This window comes from Odocoileus virginianus, chromosome 17 (assembly GCF_023699985.2).
Source record: "Odocoileus virginianus isolate 20LAN1187 ecotype Illinois chromosome 17, Ovbor_1.2, whole genome shotgun sequence".
NCBI lineage: Eukaryota > Metazoa > Chordata > Mammalia > Artiodactyla > Cervidae > Odocoileus > Odocoileus virginianus.
The window spans coordinates 51025873-51040258 of NC_069690.1; the positions used below are offsets into that span (position 1 = coordinate 51025873).

The 14386-nt window shown below is 57.1% G+C and overlaps 1 protein-coding gene across 1 annotated transcript; it reads left to right on the forward strand.

Moving 5' to 3' along the window:
• The first annotated feature begins 178 nt into the window (after positions 1–178).
• On the forward strand, positions 179–3521 carry SOCS3 (suppressor of cytokine signaling 3). Its single transcript, XM_070479851.1, has 2 exons — positions 179–497; positions 1073–3521. The coding sequence occupies exon 2, from the start codon at positions 1164–1166 to the stop codon at positions 1851–1853; it is 690 nt and encodes a 229-aa protein (XP_070335952.1). The 5' UTR covers positions 179–497; positions 1073–1163; the 3' UTR covers positions 1854–3521.
• Positions 3522–14386: the final 10865 nt, after the last annotated feature.

The following is a 14386-nucleotide window of genomic DNA, read 5'->3' on the forward strand; positions in this document are numbered from 1 at the left end:
GCCCCGCTCGCGGCCCGCCCTCGGCCGCCCGCGGCCCCTCCCTCCGCTCGACGCGCAGCCTTTCATTGCTGCGAGTAGTGACTAAACATTACAAGAAGGCCGGCCGAGCAGTTCCAGGAATCGGGGGGGCGGGGCGCCGGGGCCGCGTATATACCCGCGAGCGCGGCCTCCGCGGCGGCCCCGACTCGCACTCCCCGCGCCGCCGCCGCCGCCGCCACCGCCACTCCGGCCCCGCACGCAGCCCGCCCAGCCCAGCTCCGGTCGCGGCCCCTCGCCTCGCGCCCCCCCCCACCCCCCACCGCCCGGCCGGCCCGGGGGCGCGCTGGGGGCAGGGCGGGCGCCCCGGCGAAGCCCGAGGGACGCGCGCGCGAGGCCCCTTTGTGGACTTCGCGGCTGCCAACATCTGGACGCAAGGCGGGCCACCCACCGCTGGCCGCCGTGCCTTGCGGACCGTAGGAGGCGCAGCCCCGAAGCCAGAGACTTCGGTTTGGGACCAGGTAGGAAGGAGGGGCGCGGCGTGGAGCGGGGGGGTTGGGGGGGTTTCGCTAGTCCTGGGAGCTTTTCCCGGTTTCCCCTCCCCTTCCCGGGTCATTCCCGGCAGGGAGGGGACTAGATAGGGGGCAGAGCGGATGGAAGCCGGAGATCCCAGGTTCCCGGAATACCCAGGCTGGGGCCCTCCGGCTTCTCGGGTCCCCTCCCTACCCCCCCACCCCCCTCCCTACGCCTTAGATTTCTTTCTCCGTCCTTGCCCCCCCGGGGCCACCGGACTGAGCGGCGCCCAGAGCGTCCCGGGGGCCCTTCTCCCGCTCCCCACCCCGGCCACGCTCCTGGAGACCCAACTTCCGCGCCCGAGTTTCCCACTCGGCGCCTTCCCAGTGCGCGCTGGGGAAAGGGCTGCCTGGAGGCGGGGGCTGGGCGGGCTCCGTGGGGCGTCTGGGTCGGAACGGGGGCCCAGGCGAGCGCCTCCGGGGCAGCTGGTGTCCCAGCCGCTCGGCAGGCAGGGGAGCCGGGGCGGGTCGGGCGCGCTGGAGGGTTCCGGGCACTCATGCGGCGCGTGCCTTCTTCCCCGCAGCCCCCCGGGATGCGGTAGCGGCCGCTGTGCGGAGGCCGCCGAGCAGCTGCAGCCGCCGCCGCCGCGCAGATCCACGCTGGCTCCGTGCGCCATGGTCACCCACAGCAAGTTTCCCGCCGCCGGGATGAGCCGCCCCCTGGACACCAGCCTGCGCCTCAAGACCTTCAGCTCCAAGAGCGAGTACCAGCTGGTGGTGAACGCAGTGCGCAAGCTGCAGGAGAGTGGCTTTTACTGGAGCACCGTGACGGGCGGCGAAGCGAACTTGCTGCTGAGCGCCGAGCCCGCGGGCACCTTCCTCATCCGCGACAGCTCGGACCAGCGCCACTTCTTCACCCTCAGCGTCAAGACCCAGTCGGGGACCAAGAACCTGCGCATCCAGTGCGAGGGGGGCAGCTTCTCTCTGCAGAGCGACCCCCGGAGCACGCAGCCCGTGCCCCGCTTCGACTGCGTGCTCAAACTGGTGCATCACTACATGCCCGCCGCCGGCGCCCCCTCGTTCTCCTCGCCCCCCGCTGAACCCTCCTCCTCGCCCTCCTCGGAGGTGCCTGAGCAGCCACCGGCCCAGCCGCTCCCCGGGAGCCCCCCCAGGAGAGCCTATTACATCTACTCGGGGGGCGAGAAGATCCCTCTGGTGTTGAGCCGTCCCCTCTCCTCCAACGTGGCCACTCTCCAACATCTCTGTCGGAAGACCGTCAATGGCCACCTGGACTCCTACGAGAAAGTCACCCAGCTGCCTGGGCCCATTCGGGAGTTCCTGGACCAGTACGATGCCCCGCTTTAGGGGGCAGAGGGGGCAGGGGTAGGGCGAGGGGGCCTGGGTCCCCTCTCCTCCATGGCACAAGCACAAGAATCCAGCCGCGAGAGTCCTGCAGCTCCCAAGGGAGCCAGGGGGCGGGGAGCCCCCTCCCGCCGGCCCTCCCCCCGCAGAACAGGGGGCGGCACCTGGAATGTGTTTGAGGGGAGACGGAGAGCCCCCGGAGCGCACCTCCCCGACTCCAGCGTCTCCGGAGGAGCCAGCTGGCCCAGGGGGACCACAGCAAGGACCGCAGTGGATTCTCTGTCCTCTCCCGCCTCCTCCACCCCGCTGCGCTTCCAAACGGGGGACACCACGGGGCGTGTTGAACTGTGAGAACTGCCGGGGAATCTTCGAACTTTCCAACGGAACTTGTTTGTTCTTTGATTTGGTTTAAAACAGAGCTTTAAACCTCAGCGGGTTGAGAGCCTGGAAAAGGGGGGTGGGGGGGTGGGGGGGTGGGGAGAGGGTGCCTCGGGGGCCCAGGGCTGCAGGCTGGCCAAGGAAATGGTCACTCCCCCCTCTCCTCTCAGGTCAGGAGGGGCGGCTGCCTACTCCACCTCTGGCTCTGGGGAGAAGGGTGACCCTAAGCGGACCTTTCTGCTCCCCCTCTTCCTGCCCCTCAGATGGCCACCAGAAACACAGGTCCTAGAGTCCATCTAGTGCCCAAGAGCCCAGGGCCCTTCTCCCGTTTTAAGGGAGGAGTGGCGTTGGGGGCGGGGAATGGATGGGCCGGTCAGTAGTTCTGAAGCCACCCCTGCTCTACCTGTCAGCACCTGGCGGGGTGGGGCTGGAGGAGATGGAGGAGATGAGCCACCTTTGACCCCAGACAGAGACGAGGGGGCATTCTACTTTATGCCCCCTGAATAGATCTGGCTAGGAGATTTGCCTTAAATGCTCCCTGTCCCATGGATAGGGACTGGCACACAAGAAGCCACACACTCAGCCAACCCCAGCAGAGGCCAAGGATCCTCAGAGGGCGCCCAGCAGCCACTAGCATCTGGTGGTGGAGGTCGGAGATGGCGGGGGGGAGGCGGCAGAGAGCCGCGCGACTTTCCAGCCGAGCGCAGGAGGAATGCCATCCAGCCCAGTGGGTGCTGGCCGCTGGTGGGACCTGGGCTCTGGTCTGAGGCAGAGTCACTGGGCCCCCCAGCCCCTGCAGAGACAGCCCTCCCTCCTCACTTCGGGGGACTGGCACCGGGCAGGAAGTCATCAAGAGGCCCCGCCACCCAGCTGCTCGAGCTCTGCAATAGCACTGATAGTGAAAACTTGGAGGAATGTAGCAGCGATGGAATTACCTGGAACTGTTCTTTTTTGGGGAAAACCAAACACAGAAGTTTTCTGTGTCAGGTATTGGGCTGGATGGGTCAGCTGTGTGTTGGGGTGTTTTTTTTTTTTTTCTTGTTATTTTGTTTGGATTTTGTTTTTGTTTTTTAATAATGTTTACAATCTGCCTCAATCACTCTGTCTTTTATAAAGATTCCACCTCCAGTCCTCTCCCCTCCCCCTACCCAGGCCTTCGAGGCTGATAGGAGATGCTTGAAGAACTCAACAAAAATACCAATCCAAATCAAACTTTGCACATATTTATATTTATATTCAAAAAAGAAACATTTCAGTAATTTATAATAAAGAGCACTATTTTTTAATGAAAAACCTGACTGGAGCCTTTCTCCCACCCCCCACCGCTCCTTCAGCCTTGCTTTCTCTTTCACCCACACCCACACGCTACATCAGAGGTGGCGGCCCTACCCCCTTGCTGCCCTGGTGCTTCTCGTGATGGAATCAAACTCTGGCTTCACGTCACTGACAAAGCGAAGGCAGCCACCTAGACTGTACCCGGGAGGGGTAATTCCTGCTAGTCTGATTCAGATCTGACCAGAATATGCAAAGCAAGTTCGAAGGAAGCGCTTCAAAGGGCTTGCAGGGAGTATGAACTGAGCTGTGGTCAAAGCTTTTAGAGGCTCCAAGCTATTAGAGGCACTGGGCTCCTTGGCAGAGAGGTGTTCCGAGAAAGCCCAGACGATGGGGTCCTGGCAGTGACCCGTGACCTCAGCAGACAGGACCCTGGGAGCTGGGGGGAGGGGCAGTCCCGATGCAAACCCTGCTCGCAGTGGGGCCCTCCTATGGGTAGGAACCCCACAGCCTGAGCAGTGGGTGGGGCCACCCGCCTCCCAATAAGAGCAGCCGTCTATTCACCTGTTTTCAGCCACCCCCACCAGGCAGGTGTTATTACCCCATATTCGCAGACCCAACTGCGTGTTTCCTGGGAGCGGGGATTTGGACTGGTCCCTTCTGATGCCTAGAACTGGTGCTCAGTAAATATTTGTTGGCTGAGCCTGGGGGCAGCCTTTTAGGTTCACGGAGGTTAAGCAACCTGCCCAAGGACACACCACTTGGGAATGTGGAGAAGACACAGGTTAGGAACCCAGGAGGCTTTGATTTTCCCAAAGCCTATGAATGCTCTGCCTCCCTAAGTAAGCATGAAGTCTATGCCCAGGGTTGCCCCTAGGTGGGTCCCCCCTGCAAAGCCAAGAGTTTGGTAACCTCCTTCCCAACATGCACACTCAGCATTAGGGCTCTGCGGAAACACAGACTAAAAATGCCTATTCTGGGACACTTCCCTTCCATGCTTCTTCCTCCCCCAAGCCCCCAAACCTAACAGATGGAGAGAAGAGTGTTCCCCCATCAAGTGAGGGGCCCATTCCCTCATCTGCCTCGGATGCCTGATTCAAATGCCAAAGCCCTCTTCCTGGCCCCCGATAAGCTGCTCCAGGAATCAGTGTCCAAAAGGCAACTGAGAGTAAATAAACAAAATTGTTTTTCTTTCCCATTTCCTGGACTTTTGGGGGGAAAATAACCTAAAGTGACAAAGGGCCAGACCAGGCGTGAGATCACGGAGTGGACAGAGCACATAGGAACCACACCAGACAGACTACCACCTCTGGGACTGGGAATGCTGACCCAGGCAAGGTCACCTTCCCAGAGCGCCAGGTCAGGTGAGGGGACCCAGTGGGGCTTGGCTCCCCAGGGCCTCCCAGTTGGAGGAGAGCTTGGGAAACTTCTGGCAGGCTCTTCCCCACCCCAAAGCCTGCCAGTCTGCCACCGTCTGCTGGCACGACAGCCTCCGTGGAACCTTGGAACCCAGAGTGTACCAAGGTCCCAGCCCCATCCTCCACCCAGAAGGCAGCTGTACAGCCAGTGGCCAGTATTCACAGGGCACTAAAGGGGCTTCCCTGTGGCTCAGACGGTAAGGAATCTGCCTGCAACGCCAGGGACCAGGGTTCGATCCCTGGGTCAGGAAGATCCCCTGGAGAAGGGAATGGCTACCCACTCCAATATTCTTGCCTGGAGAATTCCACAGACAGAGGAGCCTGTTGGCCTACAGTCCATGGGCTCTCAAAGAGTCAGACACGACTGAGCGACTCACTTCACTCAAAGAAAGGGCCTGGTAGGGAAGTGATTCCCTCACCCCTTGGAAGTTGAACTCAGAAGGCGCCTGACTCCTTACCCTCGCTGCCCACCCCACCCTTCTTCCCATAGGTCTCTCCATTTACAGACCACAGACTGGACCACCCTTCTGATTTGACAGACAAGTCAAACTGAGTCCCGAAGAAGGAAAGCAACTTACTGGAGTTCACACAGCAAGCTAGCTATTGGCAACACCAGGACAAGAAACTTTCGGCTCGCTCTGCTCACCAGCGCTTATCTCTATTTCCCTCCTCACCCCAACCCCTGTTGCAGAAATCTGTACTTCTCAATCCTTTCAGAGGCAGGCATCCCTCCTCCAGAGAACTTTGTTGGGGGGTCCCTCTGTCCTGGCCGCCAGTGGAGGGGTATGCCTGCTTCCAAGATTTGCTAAGAAGCGTCTCACAGGGAAGGGGGTTAATACTCTGCAGCTTGGGCAGGCACCCATGCCTCAAGAGGTTAAGCTTAGCTCAAGAGGGGTGCTTGGCCAAAACAAAGGCTGGAGATGCTCTTCCGCAGGCCCTGAGTTCAATCACCCTGCTTTAGGCGCTGTAGGAATTCACCCCGAGAGGCCCTTATCCGCTCTCCGTTGGTGCTGTTTTGGGGCAGTCCGCCCGATGAGTTAAGAGCCAGGAACAGGAACTCTAATGCCTGCTCTAGAGGAGGGAACGAAGAAGGCGAGAGACCGGGGAGCTGGAAACGGGAAATAAGCGGCCACGTGTGTCCTAGTCTAAGGAACGAGTAAGGATGTTCGAGACGGGGTACCAGGCAGAGAGAGAGGGAGAGAGACAGTGCGGGGCAGAGTCAGACAGCCACAGAGGGAGCCGAAGCAGAGACAGAAGTCTGCGGGGTGAGGGACCTCTTGCACAGGGGCGGACCGGCAAGACCGAGACCGAGGTGGGATGAGTCCGGTCCCAGGCGCACCTTCTTGCGCCGCGTCCCGCCCCCTCCGATGCCGGCGGCCGCCTGGCGGGCGGGCAGGCAGGCGAGCGCGTCGCTCTGGAGGACTGCCTCTGCCAGGAAGAGTCACTTCCCGGACACCACGGGAGCCCTGGCGGAGCTATGCGAAGAATGTCAGCGCGGAGCCGAGCGGGTGGCACCTCCCGGGCCAGCGCCGCCGCCGCCGCCGCCCTGCGGAGCGTGCGCGAGGACAGACCCCGCCCCCGTCACGCCCCTGCCCACGCCCCTGCCACGCCCCCACCGCCGGCGGAGCGATCACCATAGCAACCGGATTACAGGCGCATAGTGCTGTTTATTCTCAGACGAGTGCCAGGAAATTCGGTCGGGAGGCTGCCAGGCGCACCTCCCTGGGGTGGGGGGGGCGGGAGAGGGAGGAGAGAAGGGTGGACCGGCGTGCCCGGGGCTCCTGGGGGGAGGGAGGGAGGGAGAGAGGGAGGGAGTCCTTGGTCACTGGGGGGGGTCACTGACCCCTCCGAGGGGAGGCTGCTCTGGACGCCCTGACTCTTTGCCAGCCCTGGGTGGATCAAGTTTTCCCGGGGGAGCCGAGATTCCCACTCCAGGCCGGCAGCGCGTCTACCTCCCCCAAACAGTCTCACAGCCCCTGCCTGTCAGTCAGTCACTCACTCACTCATTCATTCATTCACTCACTCAGCAAGTACCTATTAACACATCCTGTGTGTTAATAGGATTGAGCGTGAACAAGACAAAGCCCTGCTCCTGCTCTCCAGAGATTTCGTGCGAGTGACAGACACCAGTTAAAATGTAAATAAAATGAGTAGACTGCTATCTGCGCCCTGAAGACTCATCTTTAAGCCTCATTTCCAGTACCTCGAACATCCACAATCCTGCCTATCCTTAGGCACAGTGACCACCTTGTCCTGGGTTAGTAGCCCTGAGTGTCCAGGACATTTGGTCACTCTTCCCTTGGGTCACACAGTCATGTCAGTGATAGAGAAACTGAGGCTTGGATTACAAGGACAGTTATTTCAGGGTGGTGGGGATCATTGGAGAGAGTTGGAGGTCCTACCTGAGAATCCAGGGCTCTTTTGCCTCAACACTTTTCACCGCCCTGGGCTGCCCCCCCTCCCAAGGCTCAAAAAGCCAAAGAACCACCTGCAGCCATCCCCCAGGGAGTGGATGAAATTGCTGATTCCCGGACTACAAGCCCAGCTTTTCTGAATCAGAAGCCCCAAGGAGAGTCAGCAATCTCAATACTCAACACCACCTCAGGTGACTCTGAGACCACTCGCTGCCTTCGGGGAAGACAAGCCTCGGTCCTCCTCACTTCCTGGGACAGGGGATTTCCTCCTGGAACCTTGACTAAGCCGGAGATGGGAAATCAGCAGGGAGGGAAGGCCCAGGCTCACCGCCCGCTCGCGATACGGCAAGTGCCGACAAGTGCAGCCCGTCCCTCTGCTGGGCTCCAGCCCCTGGGCCCCAGGCCGAGGATGGTGGCGGGTCGGGGGAGGAGCACGGTGCGCCTCCCCCCCCCCCACCCCCCCTGCTGAGCCCTCCCAGCTGTGCTGTGCTGGGAACAGGCCAAGCATTTGTGAAACCCTGGGTTAGCCTGACCCACTGTCATGAGGGCTGCCTGTGGAAGCTGGCGCGGGGAGGGGGATGGGGGGCTGTTCCCAGAAGTGGGGAGAACTCTGGACTTCCCACTCCTGAGTGCTCCGGATTGCAGCACAGCCTTAAGCAACAGCAGCGGCCTGGAAGGCTGCGTTGCAGAGAGAACCAGAGGCCCCCAGCTCTCATCTGCAGAGAAGCCAGGACTTTGGAGTGCTAAAACTGCATGCTTTCCTCGTTAATAACATCACAGCTGCTGTTCGTAGTAAGAATCAGGCCCAGCCTTAGAGAAAGGTGGAAAACCTAGACTTCAAAGAAGAGACACACAGAAGGCAAGTTCAGTATTTACATTACACAAGAAAATGTGTTTCCTCTCTTTCACCTCCCCTCCCCCAAGTCTGAAATCTTTCCATACAGAAAACACTATGTGGTGTCCATAATGTACAGGATGATGAAGGGATAGACATGAAACAAAATCCATGAGGACCGGTCCTCTAGGAGGCCTATGTGTATACAACCACAGGAGGTGCTGTTCATGATATGATCTTTGTGGGTGGGGTCCCATGACATTGTACGATGGGGACTGTGGTGGTTCTGAGCTTTAGGGTGCATTAGTGCCTGATGCTTACCTGCCCAGTGCCCCCAGGTGATGTCAACGAGGGTGGGAACTCTGTTATGGGCACTGGGACCCATGCTGGCGAGACCACTGCCAACAGGAAGCATTTGGACTTCAAGAAGCGTACATATAGTCTGAAAGGGGAACCAGACGTGAAAACCAAGAAGTATCCTAAAAAGGAATAGGTATAAAAATAAAATGGTATACAGGGTACAGCTGAGGGCCTCCAGGAGGAAATGACCTACAGTGCTTTCCCAGAAGAGATGACTCTGATGGTGATGAAAAGCAGCAGGTGTTCTCTCAGCAGGCGTGGGACAACCAGGCATTCTAGTGATTAAAACAGGGACATGGCCAAAAAAGGGAAAAGAAGACTTTGGGGAACTTCAAGAAGTTTGCTGTGTCCCCATCAGGCACATCCAGGCCAGGCTCATCTTCTAGAAACGCTGCTTTCGTCATCACATGACACACACAGTCCTTCCCCATAGGATGCACACTGCTTCCCGGGGTGCTTTCCTCTAAGCCAGGTCCAGTATATTCAGACTCTCATTCTCAAGGAAAGCTCATTGTTTTCAACTCCCCCACCCACTCCACCCCACACAGGGAGACTTACTTCCTCCCATCAAGGTGGTCTGCCCACCTGCCCACCATAGGCTTCCCACCTGTGAGCCTGGTTCATACGGGGGTCATACCAGCCCAGACAGCCCTTTTCCCTCCTCGAATTCTGCCTCTCTTCCGTGGCTGCCTGTTTCCTCCAAACTGGACCATGAACTCTTTGAAGGAAGAACTCACTCTTATTCATTCCTTCAGCAATAATTTATTGAATGCCTACTCTGTACCAGGCACTGGATCTTCACAAAATCTAATAAGACAGGGTCACGGTGCCTGGTTGAAGCCCACCAAATGCTTGACCCCAAATGCTTGACTGTACAAAAGATCTTTACACAAGGGGTTTCCGGAGTCATTAAAATATGATTTCAATCATTTACAACTTTTATTTTGGGAAGCAAAGAGGCATCTTTTATTTTGAATATGTTGCATTTTGTTTCTTTCAAGACATCTTAATATGTTATCTTACTCCTACCTGAGGCAGCCCAGATGAAATATATTGCATTTTCCAGATAAGCAAACTAAGGTGTCAGGAGATTTAGGCTTGCCTCAAGTCACACAGGGGCTTCCCAGGTGGCTCAGTGGTAGAGAACCTGCCTGCCAATGCAGGAGACATGAGAGACCCAGGTTCGATTCCTGGGTCGGGAAGATGCCCTGAAGGAGGGCATGGTAATCCACTCCAGTATTCTTGCCTGGAGAATCCCCATGGACAGAGGAGACTGGCATGCTACAGTCCATCAGGTTGCTAAGAGTCGGAGACTAAAACGACTTAGCAGGAACACACGAGTCATACAGACGATCGGTGGAAGGAGCAGACTTTTTTTTCGGTTGCACTGAGTCTTATGGTGGCTCGTGGACTGCGTTCCCCCGCGGATATGGAATCTTAGTTCTCTGACCAGGGATTGAAGTGGCGTCCCCCGCATTCCAAGATGGATTCTAACCACCAGACCACCAGGGAAGAAGTCAAAGGAGCAGACAGAACACTGACCACCTGCCCTTCTCACCATTACCCATATATGCATGTGAGGACCCCACCATCCAGGATCCCCACTTTGCAGCTACTGTGAAACTCCCCAGGGGACCCCAGTGGCTTCTGCATCTGCACCTGGCTCTCATCAGAGCCCAGTCAGCTCCGGAGGGCCATCCTGGGGCTGCCATTCCATCTGCTGAGGCCCAATGTCAGGATCTTCCCACCTCCCAGAGGCTGGGAGCCTCAGATATTTGGGGCTGGTATTCCCAACAGGCGTAGAATTGCCAAGGGAACACTACTGAGACGTCTGGCCAACCCAATGTGCACAGCTTTGCGTGAAGCCTCGGAGAACCTCAGTGTCACTCTAAACTGTTCCTCTGGAAGCCAGACCTCTGTATCTCTTTCTGTTATGGAATTCTGTGAAGAGGAGGCTGGAGGGAAAGCAGACAGTTTGGGAGGGAGACAGCCTGGCTGGCTTTGGAGCGTGGTCCTCCAGCCACTCACTGCTCTTTTCAGAGTCCCTTGGCTCCTGGTGAAAGTAGGCAAGGGGCTCTGGAGGGAAGGGCACCCAGAAGCTATTCAGAGACAGACCAGAGGGTGGGGACAGCCTGTGGCTATGGAATCTGCCCTCCACACTGGGGCTTCCCCACTGGACTTCTCAGACCATCACTCCAGGGGTTGCCTGGGAACTCCAGCAAGGACCCTGACCAGGCTCTGGCCGGAGCCCCGGAGTGGAGGGGAGGAGCCCAGGAGAGCAGCCCGGCCCTCCCGCAGGCATCCTGCCAGGCCTCTCCAGCCTTAGAGGAGCTGCGAAGGTCAGCCAAGGGGCCCTGCTGCAACAAGAGACCTTGTGCCCACACCAGGATAAGGACTGAGCTGGTTCGTCCTGAGTGGGGGAAGGGAGGGGCCTCAACCACGACAGGAGATACAAGGCCCTGGTACCATCAGGCCGGACTCCGTCATTGGCATGAGAGACATCTGGAGAGGAAGAAGTTATAAGGGCCAGATTCCCAGTAGAGGCTGCAGGCCCCCGAGAGAAAGATGGAACAACGGCCAGAGGCGCCTGGAGGACTTCCTGGACGTGCCTGGGGTGGACACGTTGCTGCTCGCACAAGCCGCTCAGCACATTCTGAGCTCTGTCTATAAACACGACACCCATACAATTCCTCCAATGTGCGCTGTACATGAGCTCTCCACGGGATGATGCGTGATGGTGAATCACCCCAGTCTAGCTTCCCACCATGAGCAACACAGCAAACCCGGAGATGACTGACGAGGATCCAGCGGCAAGGTGATGGCAGGGGTCTGATCTTTTCTCCAGAAAGAGAAAGCTGGCCTGAACCAGGATCACAGGTTTTCTAGGCCTCAGAGGCACAATTTAAGCAAATGAGTCAGCCTGCTCAAGGTTCTGCTCCCTGGTCTCAGGGGCCCTCCCTGCAAGTTTCTGGAGGGTTCCGTGGGAAACAGACAAGGACTGCAGGAGAATGCTGTCAACCATGGTTCTCCCCCTGGCCTGTGGAGTAAGAATCAAGATGGGTTCACCAACCCATAGCCCTCTTCTTGGCCCCAACCCTGCAGGGAAAGAGCCCACTCCCATGTGTTTTATGTATTTCACAGACTTTCAAGGCCTGCTTCTGATGCGTCAAGCACTATTCTAAGCCTGTGATAGGTAGGAACCCATTTAATTCTCCAGCAACCCCCTGAATTAGGTCCTATTATTCTCCCCATATTTATAGTGGAGGGAACTACAGAACAAAGACGTAATGTGACATGCCTAAGGTCACACAGCTACCCAGGAGCAGAGCTGGATCCAAACCCAAGCATTCGGGCTGCACATCCCTGCCCATAGCCAGTGTCTGCCAGCCTCACTGAGGCACTGCACACGGGCACAGGAGCCCTGCACTGACAGAGTGCAGGGGCCGGCTGTAGGGCAGGAAAGTCAGGTGGGTGCGTGTCTCAGATCACTGCTTCCTGGCAAATGACCTGGAGCGGCTACCTCCAGGTCATGTGGGTACCTCCATGACCTAGTAATGGTCTTGCCTTGGTTCTTTTTAAAAATTACTTATTTATCTATTTGTGGCTGTGCTGGGTCTTCGCAGCTGCGTGGGCTTCTCTCTAGATGTGTTGCTGCAGAGGCTACTCTCTAGCTGCAGTGCACAGGCTTCTCATTGCGGTGGCGTCTCTTGTTGCGGAGCACGGGCTCCAGGGTGCTCAGGGCACATGGGCACAGTAGCTGCGGCTCCTGGGCTCTAGAGCACAGGCTTAATAGTTGTGGCGCATGGGCTTAGCTGCTCCAGGGCGTGTGGGATCATCCCGGATCAGGGAGCCAACCTGTATCTCCAACATCGATGAGTGCTCAGTCCTTCAGTCGTGTCCAAATCTTTGTGACCCCATGGACTGTAGCCTGCCAGCCTCCCCTGTCCATGGGGATTTTCCAGGCAAGCATACTGGAGTGGGTTGCCATTTCCTGCATTGGTAGGCAGATTCTTTACCACTGAGCCACCAGAGAAGCCCTTGCGTTGGCTCTTAATCTGTACATGGGCATCTCAACAAAACCTGATTCATGGGTTGTCGTGAGGTGGAGACAAGATCAGGTCACAGGGTTAGTACTATTAGCAAGGCTTCCCTGGGACCAGCAAGATTCAAAATGACCTGCCACATTGTGCTCGCTTCGGCAGCACATATACTAAAAGGACCTGCCACAGTCGCCCATCAGACTCCCCACCCTCATGCTACAAGAAGAGTGGAGACCGACAAGCCTTGGCCACAGTTTCCTGTCCCGGGTGGGAGGAGGGAGCTTAGGAAGCGTTCCTTCCTGCCTCCTCCTTGGTCTCTTCCAAGCTTTTGCTTTCCGTGCCTGCCGCATTTCCTTCTTGTTTTCCACAACTGCCCTCTGTCTGATATTTGGTGCTCATAGGAGGCTCCTGGGGCTGCTGTAACAAAGGTCCACAAACTAGGGGGTTTAAAACAACAGAAACGGATTTTCTCAGTCCTGGAGGACAGAAGTCCCAAGTCAAGATGTCAGCAGGGGCCTTCCCTGGTGGTCCAGTGGTTAAGAATCCCTCTTGCAATGCAGGGATTCTTTTGAATTCTGGTTTGATCCTGGTCTGGGAAGATCCCATGTGCCACCGAGTAACAAAGTAACAAAGCCTGCGCACCATAATTACTGAGGCTGCCTCACTCTTGAGCCTCCAGCCGCAATTACTGAAGCCCCTGGCCTGTGACCCACAGAGAAGCCACTACAAGGAGAAGCCCGAACACTGCAGCTAGAGTGTAGCCCCTGCTCAACAACGAAGACCCAGCACAGCCAAAAATAAATGAATAAATATTTTTTTAAAAATGTCAGCAGGGCCATGTGCCCTCTGAAGTCTCTGGGGGAGAATCCTCCCCTCCTCTTCCCAGCACTTGGTGTTCACCGGCAAGCCTCAGCATTTTCTGGCTTATAGACATCACTCCAGTTTCCGCCTGTCTTCAAACGGCATCTTCCCTGTGTGCCTGTATCCAGTCATTGGATTAGAGCCCAAACAAATCCAGGATGACCTCATCTTAACTAAAGACATCTGCAAAGACCCTCTTTCCAAACAAGGTCACATGCAAGACTCTAGGTGGACACGAATTTGGAGGATTCTGTTCAACCCGGTACTGCTGACTGGTCCTGCAAGATCTAAAACTAAGAACATTTAATTTATTTATTTTTTTCTTTCCTTGCCTCTTCCAGGAAGAGAGGCTGACCAATGTGTCCTTCTTTGCTCTTGGGAGGAGGAACGAGAGGAAGGCCCTTTTATGTTCCATCCAAGACACCTTGAACAAAGAACAGGCTGAAAAGATGCCCAGGGATGTACCCAGCAGATGGCCTGGCCAAGGGCAGGGCTGAGAGGCAGTCTGCACAGCCAAGGGCAGTCCTCTTGGGGAGGAGGGAGATGCGTCTGTAGCCTGCTTGGCATGGCCTGGTCCTCCTCAGACATTGCCTCATTTAGCTGCAGGGATATTTCCTACATTTCTCTGGTGAAGAGCTTCAGTATTAGCAACCTCAAATGACCCTACACACAAGAAAGAGCATCCTCCAGAAAGCTTATTCTGAGCTTCCGCGGGCAAGAGACAGGAGGAAGGTGAAGCCTCAGGGCTGGGCATAGGATATCTGGCCAGTGCCACACCATTCCTTGGCAATGTCACCTAGGGAAAAGTCCAGGGGATGCCCAACAGCGAGCTCTTTGCAAAGCCCTGGGTATTGATGGTGAGGTGGACACAGGTGCACAGCAGCCTCCATCCCTCAGTTGTGCCTGTTGGACCAGACAACCAGGTTAGAGAGAGAGCTGGGGATATGAAGTGAAGGGA

What these genes read in the sequence shown, in the direction of transcription:
- SOCS3 (XM_070479851.1), top strand. Translation starts at nt 1,164, where the DNA reads ATGGTCACCCACAGCAAGTTTCCCGCCGCCGGGATGAGCCGCCCCCTG.